The sequence below is a fragment of the Epinephelus moara genome, chromosome 22 (assembly GCF_006386435.1).
Source record: "Epinephelus moara isolate mb chromosome 22, YSFRI_EMoa_1.0, whole genome shotgun sequence".
In the NCBI taxonomy this organism is placed as follows: domain Eukaryota; kingdom Metazoa; phylum Chordata; class Actinopteri; order Perciformes; family Serranidae; genus Epinephelus; species Epinephelus moara.
Genome location: NC_065527.1, coordinates 788,024 through 799,223, shown reverse-complemented (window position 1 = coordinate 799,223; position 11,200 = coordinate 788,024). Strand labels below are relative to the sequence as shown.

General features: G+C 42.8%; 4 protein-coding genes across 15 annotated transcripts in view; 2 read left to right on the top strand and 2 right to left on the bottom strand.

The window, feature by feature from the left end:
- LOC126384438 (gastrula zinc finger protein XlCGF8.2DB-like) overlaps positions 1-2,487 on the top strand; it is a 12,714-nt gene extending 10,227 nt beyond the window's left edge. The window contains exon 3 of the mRNA XM_050035533.1: positions 973-2,487. Coding sequence (XP_049891490.1) covers positions 973-2,006 — 1,034 coding nt within the window. The 3' untranslated portion in view covers positions 2,007-2,487. The remainder of the gene's footprint in view (positions 1-972) is intronic.
- The window catches only part of LOC126384375 (zinc finger protein 184-like), a 127,888-nt gene that overhangs the window by 51,834 nt on the left and 64,854 nt on the right, over positions 1-11,200 (bottom strand). The window lies entirely within an intron of this gene.
- The window catches only part of LOC126384384 (zinc finger protein 665-like), a 197,254-nt gene that overhangs the window by 157,392 nt on the left and 28,662 nt on the right, over positions 1-11,200 (bottom strand). The window contains exon 2 of one of the 6 annotated variants that reach the window (XM_050035430.1): positions 8,675-9,736. The exons of the other annotated variants lie outside the window; for them this stretch is intronic. Within the exon in view, the coding sequence (XP_049891387.1) occupies positions 8,796-9,736 (941 nt within the window). The 3' untranslated portion in view covers positions 8,675-8,795. Of the gene's footprint in view, positions 1-8,674; positions 9,737-11,200 lie in introns of those variants that run through there. 6 annotated transcript variants of the gene reach the window in all.
- LOC126384388 (zinc finger protein 835-like) overlaps positions 1-11,200 on the top strand; it is a 108,363-nt gene that overhangs the window by 84,996 nt on the left and 12,167 nt on the right. The gene's annotated exons all lie outside the window — the stretch shown is intronic.

Sequence of the window (11,200 nt, the reverse complement as noted above, 5' to 3'; positions counted from 1 at the left end):
TGATCTGTTCTGTACGACATCTATTGCACGTCTGTCCGTCCTGGAAGAGGGATCCCTCCTCAGTTGCTCTTCCTGAGCTTTCTACCGTTTTTTCCCCGTTAAAGGTTTTTTTGGAGAGTTTTTCCTGATCAGCTGTGAGGGTCCTAAGGACAGAGGGATGTCGTATGATTGATTGATATTCATGGACACATCTTGAGGTGCAGCCGGGGGGAGGCAGGGTTCCAGTTTGGTGACCTCAGGATTGCATCTCAGCCCCTTGCAGATGATCTGTTGGCTTGATCAGTCTGTGACAGTGGATTGTTCCCTCTCTGGGTTGGGAGACCATTATTGCCCTTAACAAAGGAGTTCAAGTATCTCTGGGTCTTGTTCATGAGTGAGAGTAAAATGGAGCGTGAGATGGATCAGTGGACTGCCGTGGTGAAGAGGGACCTGAGCCAGAAGGCGAAGCTCTCAATTTACTAGTTCATCTACGTCCCAACCCTCGCCTATGGTCATGAGCTCTGGGTAGTGACTGAAAAACTGAAATCGCGGATACAAGTGGCCAAAATGAGTTTCCTCTGTAGGGTGTCTGGGCTCAGCCTTAGAGATAGGGGGAGGAGCTCAGACATCCGGAGGGAGCTCGGAGCAGAGCCGCTGCTCCTTTGCATTGAAAGGAGCCAGTTGAGTTGGTTTGACCATCTGAGCAGGATCCTCCCGTTAGAGGTCTTTCTTTGAATGCCTTGCTTTGCCCGCTGTCCCAGCGACCTGGCCTTGGATATACATATGATGATGAATGGATGGAACTGTCAAAACCCCAAAATATTTAGTTTATGGTCATTTAAAACAAACCAAAGCAACAAATCCTTAAATATGAGAAACCAGTAAACCATTAAAATGGTTGCAGATGAATTTTCATTGGAGTTTGATATGTCATGAAATTGTAGATGCTAAAATGTCCAAATACTCACGTAAAACTTTCTGCCTGTGTTTCAGTTTTACCTTCAGACGTCCAGAAAGTGATCGTGGTTAAAGAGGAGCAGCAGGAGTGGAGCTCCAGTGTGGACCAGGAGGACCCAGAGCCCCCACACATTAAAGAGGAAGAGGAGGAACTCTGGAGCAGTCAGGAGGGAGAGCAGCTTCATGGGCTGGAGGAGGCTGATATCACCAAGTTCCCATTCACTCCTGTCCCTGTGAAGAGTGAAGATGATGAAGAGGAACCTCAGTCTGATGGACACCACTGTGGAGGACCAGGACCAGGACTGGACACGAACTCAGGTCCAGACACTGAGGACAGGACTGGAGACTCTTCTGAAGCCGAGACCGATGACAGCGATGACTGGACAGAGACCAGAGAACCTCAGTCAGGGTTAACCTCTGTGGAACATGAACTTCCTGTCAGGGATTCAAGATGCAGAGCTGGAATGAAACAGTTCAGCTGCTCTGAGTGTGGGAAAAGATTTGGTATCAGTGAACATCTGAAGACGCACATCAGAACCCACACAGGAGAGAAACCATTCAGCTGCTCTGTCTGTAAGAGATCTTTCACTCAGAATGGAAACTTACAGAAACACATGAGGACTCACACTGGAGAGAAACCATTCAGCTGCTCCGAGTGCAGCAAATCTTTCACAGAGAGTGGGGATCTGAAGATCCACATGAGGACTCATACAGGAGAGAAGCCATTTAGTTGCTCAGTGTGTAAGAAGTCGTTCACACAGGGTGGAACTTTACAGAAACACATGAGGATCCACACCGGCGACAAACCGTTCACCTGCTCGGTCTGTCAGAAATCCTTCGCTCAGGGCGGGACTCTGCAGAAACACATGAAGATCCACACGGGAGAGAAACCGTTTGACTGCTCTGTTTGTTGTCAGAGATTTTCGCAAAAGGCGTATCTGAAGAGTCACATGATCACTCACACAGAGGAGAAACCCTTTGGTTGTCCAGTTTGTGGTAAACATTTCAAAATAAGAGCGACCATGAGACGTCACATGACCATTCACATAGAAGACAAGACGTTCAGCTGAGGTGTTCGAAAACTCCCTTCCTCTTCCTGTTGTAGTTATATCCTCCTGTGATCCTGGGTCCTCACATGAGGACATCACATTCTGGGTTTACTTGAATTTAGACTTTATTCTACTTAACTCAGACCTATTTTCCTCGATTGTGGACAATTCTTCGTGCCATCTAGTGGTAGTGAGACCACAAGACATGGAAGTACTCGTTTGAGGACATTGGGACTTTATTATTGTGTCGTCCATGAGGCCAACGTCATGTGTGGGGTTCCACAGGGTTCTATTGTTGGTCCTGTTCTTTTTCTTCTTTACGTTTATAATCCAGTCTCTGTTTAAATGTAGTTGTTATTTTATATGCTGATGACATCAGTCTGTTTCTGTCCAATAAAAACTTTGGAATTAATAATGATAAAAAATACATTTATGAATAAAGTGCTTTTTATGATTTTTGCTGATTTTGCTTTTTGTTTCTAAGTGTTTGGTAATTTTTTTATATATATATATATATAAAATAAATACAAATAAAAGAAAAGAAAAAAAAATTAAAATAAATAAATAAACATAAAATGATAGCCCATCATAGATGATGATAGATGTCTGCAACAATTAGAATGTAGATTATAAAGCCCAAACAGGGAACACAGAACACACAGAAGCAGGACCTGAGGGGAAAAACAAGGCCCAATTCCAATCCTATCCCTTACAGACTCACTGACTTAGAGGCGCGTTCATGTGAAGTGCGTGAGTGTGTGAGGGCTGTCCCATTAGGTTCGTTCGAGATGAGCCAGTCCTGTGCAGATTCGATCACTGGCAATCGGCGCACAATGCATGCCGGTTAGTTTTGTGTCCGACTTCATCCCGACTTGCTCTGACGTATTACAAAAGTGGACGGCGATAAAGCCGCGAGAGCGAGGCGGCCGCAGTTTTTAGAGCCAGGCGCTGCAGTTGCTCTCCACCAACTGCACCGCCTGGCTCTCACCTGATCTAACAGCTGATTGGTTCAGATGTCGACTCAACAAGATGACGTTTCAGATAAACTACTCATTTTTGTTGAATTTTAGAGATTCAGATTGTATTTGTCTGATCTGAAGGTTTATTCTGTGAACAGAAAACATGTGTGACTGATGGTGAAAACAAACTGATATATGGGTCTGATCACTTTTTTAATGAACTGACATCATTCCAGACAGGATGTAAGTGTGTCTGTGACTTCCTGTACGGACTGAAGGCTGCTGGAAACTGTCGGGAAACTGTCCGACTTCACCGCAGCTTTTTGTCACCGCCCCCCGCTGCGGCCGCCTGCTCTCGTCTATTTTCAAGGCGAGGCACAGTTCATCTCGAACGAGCCTATTGTCAAATCGTCAAGTCAGTGAGTCAGTGAGTGAGCCCTTTATGCCCCCTTACCGTAGGTCAACATCGATGCGGACTTACGGTAAGGAAATTACCCACAGTTCATAGCGTTGTGACGTCAAATACAGGGGTTGCCCTCGGAACACCGGAAGTAACACGGTCAGCAGATATGCAAACATTAACGTTATGGAAGGAGAGCGAAAAAACAGATAGATAAACAATGAAACATTACATTAACAAGGATTTAAGATGGTACATAAACACACATGAAGTCAGGTAACAAAGTGATGGCTGACAAAGGCTTTCTCACTGAAGATCTACTTTCTAATGTTGGAGCAAAATTCCACTGATCTTTGTTATCTCCTTGTCAGAGATGCTTCCAGTGTACAGGGGCGAGACAATGGTTACCAAACCATTGGGAGCGACTCCGATCAGTCCCTTCAAGGTCGTCCTGTTTTTGTAGTGGGAGAACATTTCTGATTGCAATGTTAGTGAAGAAGCAGTCGCCACAGCAATTTCAGTGCAGTCCAGTATCACATGGACATTGGGACAGTGCATCTTTGTTGGCATGACAGACTTCACCTTGTCCATGCGCAACCAGAGAGGAAGTGACCCCAGCATCAGGAAGAGATAGTTGGCCCAGGTGATGGTGACTCGACTCAAGGTGGCTACACTGACCTCAAACATGTCAGCAATGAGCTGCTCTTTCATCCCAACCGCTACTCGCATAGAGTACATTAGAAACTCATCGATTAATGGCATCCTATGAGAGGGGCTGGGTGTGATGTCTGATTGACCTATCCTCTTTGCCTTGCTCCAGTAGGCCAATCGAGAAGCAGATGGTGCAGTGGACTCCCATAAGATCTTAAACACACGTTCAGATGGAAATTTTGTGTAAAATCGTATCTGGTCGTCGGACGCACAATATTGGCTGAAGAGGGCAGGGGATGGTAAGGCTACCTCCTTCAGCTTGGCTTCCAAGTCCTGGATATAACCCACTGCCTCATCACGAACACCTATAGTGATTGAAAAGAAAGACAGAAACTAATTCAGCCCTTCATTCCTACAGTGAGATAATACCTAAGTATTCAGTAGCTGTAATGTCATCTAATAATCTGTTATGATGATTGTTATTCAATATGAACTTTTAGCTCTCATCATCTTATATCACAGGTATTGTGTTGTCTGGTTTTGTACTATGTGTCTTGTATATGGACCTGAGTCTGTAATCAAGTTTAACACAACACAACACCACACAACATCACACAGCACAACATAACACATTCTGGCATACTCGAGGTAGAATCTTTCACCTGGTGGGGGCGGCGTTGCATAGTCGTGGTCGAGTTTCGCCACCTTCGTTGCTATTTCGTTGTTCTGGGCCGTCAAAGACAGCACAGACAGCCGCTTGTTGGATCTCTCATAAACAGACTCTCTTTTCGGATGAGATGTAAAGTTTTTTCAAGGGAAAAGACTGGGAACAGCCCCGGGTATTAAGCGGCTAACACTGCAGCCCAAGATGTAATCCTCAGACGTGAAGTGTCTACTACAGACATACGTGCTCCCCCTCTTAATGACGAAATTCGGCCCTTCCTTCCGCCGGATCGCCTGACTCCATTTGCTTCTAACATCGCTGTCAACCGGGACAGAATGAAAAGAAAGATACGGCTGTTTTTGGGCAGAGCAAGAACAGCCCGGTACACTGCAGAAACTTTTGTTTCTTGCTTCCGCCATTCTCCATAGAAAGCGGAAGTTGCTTTACACGTCGTCTACGTATTTCCGGTCAAAAAATGCGGAAGTGTGTAAAAGGTCTATAATTTAGTAAATAGATAATAAAAAGGTTATAAGGAGAAGGAAAAAAAGGGGGGTGCTTTTCAAGTTAAAAGGCCTTTGAGATCCTGTTTGTGCCCAAAGCCTTATAGTCTCCTCTTTCGCCCCATGGATGCGTGATGTAGATAATTCAAGATAAACAACATCTATGAAAGTGAGCAGCCATTGCTGGCAGGTTAGTATATGTGGAGGTTTCCACCTAGTTGCGACCATCTTCTGTGCAGCTGTCAAACCAGACAAAAATACACGCTTTTGGGGTTTTCGTAACTGGAGCTGAGAGAGATCATTAAGAATCGGCACAGAAGGGGAGGAGATAGGGGTGTATAGTACATGTATAGTGGACAGATTATCTTTAGTCACTTTCCAGAAATTAACTACGCCAGGACATTCCCATATATGATAAAAGGTACCAACTGCCCCAGTATGGCATAGTGTACAATTTGAGTCAGCTTTAAGCTTCATACTGTGAAAGTTTTAGGCTATTTTTAAATTTTTGGCGACTTTGTTTAAAGTAACCTTTTTATTTTCTTTAAAGAAAATTGTTCAATTATCTTTCTTCAGAGAGTTTTGCTGTTCCTTTCTTTAATTAATTAATTTATTTTTGCAATTTTTAAAATAAACATGCCTTCTAAACCCATGGCATGTTTTATTCATATTTTTGGCAATTCTTTTTTTCTTTCAAGATTTTTAGTACTTTGTTTTTCTTTTTTAAAAAAAAAAATGTTTGCAGCTTTTGCCTCTTGTTACAAAAATTTTTGGACAATTTTTTCTTTCCTAAAACATTTGGGTGATTTTTTTTTAAATATATATTTCGACGATTTAAAAAAAAAATTCTTTAAAGATATTTGTATAATCATTTTTTTTAAAACATTTTTTTCTTTTATCTATTTAATTATTTATTTTTGCAATTCTCACTGTCACTTTGTGTCTGATGCATTCTCGTGAACGTTACATTACAAGAAGTCCCGTAGGGAATTTACTCAAATTTGGCACAAACGTCCACTTGGACTCAAGGATGAACTGATTAAAACTTGGTGTCAAAGGTCAGAGGTCACTGACCTTGCATCCATCCCATTCTTGTGATGTGATATCTCAAGAACCACATCCCAAGTGGACGTTTGTGCCAAATTCTAAACATGAGAAACCTCTAAACCCAAGGCATATTTTCTTTACACCTTTTTGGCCATTTTTTTCTTTCAAAATGTTTTAATTTTTTTTTTCAAATCTGCAAAAAAAACAAAAAAAAAACAACTTTTTTTCTGATTTTTTTTTTTTTTGCAGATTTATTTTTGTTTAAAACATTTTTCGCAATTCTTAAGAAAAACGTTACTTTAAACATTGCCAAAATCATACCATTTCTCACTGGAAATGATCATTGGATGTTCAAATTTCTGACAGTCCTTGAACACATCATGTGTGAGAAATGCTTCTTGTGGGTGTGAACCTATGCGGAGTAACTGAACTGATCGGCTAACTGCTAACTGGAAGAGAGGGCGCTGCTCTGGGGCGACCAGCAGCTCGTGTTGCTCGTATGTTTGTTAGTTTTTAAGTGTGTTTTCTTAAAGTTTGTCCAGCGTCCGATCCTGTCCTGTCCTGTCCTGTCTTTTCATGTCCTAAAGGTTGCGTGTAGTTATAGCTCCTTCTGCAAAGACTCTGTGATTCCTACCAAAGCAGTGATGATCTTTCCTAACAAAGAGTCTGATACTGAATGGGAGAAATGCATTTGACAAGGGGATATAGTTACTGAGAGGGAATTAAAGAAGGAGGTGAGGGCTGAAATAAAAAAGGCTAAAGTGAGGTATGAGGATGAGACTGAGGCAGAGCTTCGCAGTAACATCTTAAAGACAGGCTGTGATAGCATGACATGATGAGGGCAGCAGGAAGTCACTGTGAGTGGCTTTCACTCAGATAAACATCTGGCTGATGAACTCAATAGTTTTTATTTAAGATTTGATTATCATGATTTTACTGCACAGATGAATAAGAGACAAGAAAAGACCATCACTTGTTACTGATGTTAAAGTGTGACCAGTATTTTTAAACATACGAAGAGTAAGAGCCCAGGACCTGATCACGTCTGTGGCAAGGTACCAAAAACCTGTGCACATCACCTCTGAGGCTTATTGTCCCAGGAGCCGAGCGTAACACACCTGAAGAGTTAAATGATTCTGACTTGTTTAGTTATGAAGTCCTTTGAACAGCTGATCAAGAGAGAAGTTTTAAAACAAATGGAGATGTCTCTCCCCTCTTCTTTACATCATGTACACCAGTGAGTGCAGAAGCATTTATAGGAACAGACACATCGTTATTGTCAGCCTTCCTGAGAGAGAGGAACAGGATCATGTGATGAGTCTTTGCTCCATTTAAATTTGTCCAAAACAAAAAACGTTATGAAAAAAAAGTTATTGATTTTGGTGTAGTTGAAAATATCTGGGTGTTGTTCTTGACAACAAATTGATTTTTGAATCCCATGCTGATTTTACCTCGGGAAACAGGGACTTTATTTCTTGAGGAAAATGAGATGATGAAGCTCTTCTACAGGAGCGTCATTGAATCTGTTTTAATTTTTTGTATTATTGTTTGGTTTGGAAACTTTAATCTGTCTTGTAGGAATCGACTCCAGTGTCTTGTGAAAAGTGCCAGTAAAATCTCAGAGAGGAGTCAGAACACGCTTTTGGCCATTTACAACAGGCCATAACTATAACTGGGAGGGCTGATGCTCCACTGGTCTGTGAGGACCACCCGCTTCAAGGGGAGTTTGAGCTGCTGCCCTCAGGTCGCCGTTTCAGGGCACCTGTTCAGAGGCCTAAAAGATCTCATACATCTTTCATTAGAAGTGCTATAAATCTGCTCAGTAGCAGTTAGCACCTTGTCTGTGATCCTGCACTCAGGCACTCTTGCAGTTTTTACTTGATATGAAATTACCATTCCCTTCAACTGGTATGTTGTTTTTTTATCTCATGATTTGTATTTATTATTGTTGCTGTTGATGATGGTGCCCCCATTGTACTGTGTTTTATGTAAACTCTTGCTGCACAACAAATTTTCCTGAGGGGACAATAAAGAAACCTGACCTGTTCATATTCCTGCTCAAAACTGAAAACTCCTAACTGACATGCTAACTGACATGCTAACTGCTAACTGACATGCTAACTGTTGACTGACATGCTAGCTGCTGACTGACATGCTAACTGACATGCTAACTGCTAACTGACCAGCTAACTGACATGCTAACTGCTAACTGACATGCTAACTGTTGACTGACATGCTAACTGCTGACATGCCAACTGACATGCTAACTGCTAACTGACATGCTAACTGCTGACTGACATGCTAACTGACATGCTAACTGCTAACTGACATGCTAACTGCTGATTGACATGCTAACTGACATGCTAAATGTTGACTGACATGCTAACTGACATGCTAACTGCTAACTGACATGCTAACTGCTGACTGACATGCTAACTGCTGACCCACAAACTGAAGCAGAGTAACAGTTTTTCTGTGACCAGTTTTTTATTATAAGTGTAACAGGAAGAGGCGGAGTCTCACTGCAGCCATACCAGAGACAACAGACAGAGTGTGATCCTACAGGAAAGGAACGCAGATTGATGGGGTCTACAGAGCGTCATGGGAAAACAGGTGGATGGGGTTGCTATCCTGCTCATTAACTCTGTTGTCTGAACTCTCCTTGTTCTCCTCAGGTCGAGTCTGATGCAGCCGTGACGATAGTCCGCCGCTACACTGATGGTTTTTCAGCTGCGTCCGCCACGAGAAACTCCTGCCACAGACGCTGCAGCTGAACGGTTTCTCGCCCGTGTGACACGTCATGTGTTGGACATAGTTATCCTTCCGAGGGAATCTCTTCCCGCACACGGAGCAGCTGAACGGTTTCTCTCCCGTGTGGTTCCTCATGTGTCGGTTCAGGTGTCCACTCTCATTGAAAGTTTTCCCACACACAGAGCAGCGGTACGGTTTCTCTCCCGTGTGAACAATAGTGTGTCGCTTCAGGTTTTCCATACGCAGGAACTTGGCGTCGCAGAGGGAGCAGCCAAATGGTTTCTCTCCTGTGTGGGTTCTCATGTGTCTCTTCAGAGAGTTCTTGAAGCCAAATCGTTTCTCACAATTAGTGCAGCCAAATGGTTTCTCTCCTTGTCTTGGAGTGCTCAGAGGGACTGATCCTGACGGAAGTTCTCCAGGCTCCTCCCATTCCCTGCTATCGTCAGTATCTGGGTCAGGTTCAGGAGAGTCTCCTGGCGCTGGTCCTGCTCCTGGTGGCCCTGCTCCTGGTCCTGGTCCTGGTCCTCCACAGTGGTGTCCCTCAGACTGAGGTTTCTCTTCATCATCTTCACTCTTCACAGGGACAGGAGTGAATGTGAACTTGGTGATATCAGCCTCCTCCAGCCCTTGAAGCTGCTCTCCCTCCTGACTGCTCCACAGTTCCTCCTCTTCCTCTTTAATGTGTGGGGGCTCTGGGTCCTCCTGGTCCACACTGGAGCTCCACTCCTGCTGCTCAGGGGGAACCTCTTCTTTGACCACCAACAGCTGCTGCTGGACCTCTGCACCAAACAGGAAACAAGAGACAAACTGTCATTTGATGCCAGGTGAGCAACCTGACACACTGCAGGATATAGTGCCCACACAACTTTACTTTCACACATTTTATTATCATAATAATTTTTGAATATTTATATCACTGTGTTCATTTCCACAGGTCTACATCTCCACTAAACCCTCCACTGCCCCACCTCCCTCACCACCTGCCTTGAGGACATCAGGAGTTGGACAAGCAGGAACTTCCTGAAGCTCAGCGGAAGCAAAACAGAGGCCCTGCTCATCAGTTCCAAAAACACCCTGTCCAAAATCCAAAGCACCCACGTCCCTCACAAGATCATTGGTAACTTCCCTGTACCCTCATCCAGCCACGTCGAGAGCCTCGGCGTCATTCTGGGCAGCACTCTCTCACTCAGACATTACCCAGATAGCTTTCTTCCACCTCTGCAACATCTCCAGACTCAGCCCATCACTGTCCCAGTCCAGCACTGGAGTCTTGGTCCACACATTTGTCACATCTCGTATTGGCTTTTCCCCCCCAATTTTTCTGACATTTTATTTACTTTTTTATTTATTTATTTTCATTTTAATAATATTTTTCAAATATTTCCTTTGGATATTTCGTTGATGTGTTTTTGGCCTTAAACCTTTAAAAAAAAAAAAAAAAAAAAAGTATTTATTTATTTTGGCCCAAACTTGTTTTTCCTTTTTTGGCCTTGAACTTTGTCATTTTTATAGCCATTAACCTGTATTTATTTATTTAATAATCTTTATTTAAGTATTTATTTGACCTTAGACTTTTTTTTACCTAAAACCTTATTTTATTCATTTTGGCCTTATATCGTGTTTTTAATTGTTTTGTTAGGACAAATCGTGTTTAACTTATTGAGTCGTCACAGGTCAGCAGTGTATCTGAGGTAGTGTGGGAATATGGTTAATAGAATCTACGTTTTGCTGACAGGTCAGTACCAGTATTAAGTACATTTTACACAGAAAGACTTCACTCAGTGTCACAGGAAGAAATTTAAAAATATATAAATAAAATTAGATCAAATGTGTGTCATAGTTAAAACTTCACAAACTCAAATATAAGATTATTTTATGATGTTTGAGGCCTCGTTGTTTTTTGAAGTTAAGACATTTTAAGACTTTTTAAAGACCCTGCAAATACAACCATTTAAATCTATAAGCCCGCCCCCTCAGCCAAAATAAGAACACAGTCCCTCCCACCTCCTGCACCCCCCTAATAAATACTGAACAGTCCCTGCAGTGAGCAGCTGTCAGCCCTGTTGTAACCACAGAAGAAGAAGCAGCAGTGTCGGTGACAGACTCACTCTGTTTATAACCACAGAAGAAGACACTAACCTGCTCTGTGTTTATAACCACAGAAGAAGACACTAACTTGCTCTATGTTTATAACCACAGAAGAAGACACTAACCTGCTCTGTGTTTATAACCACAGAAGAAGA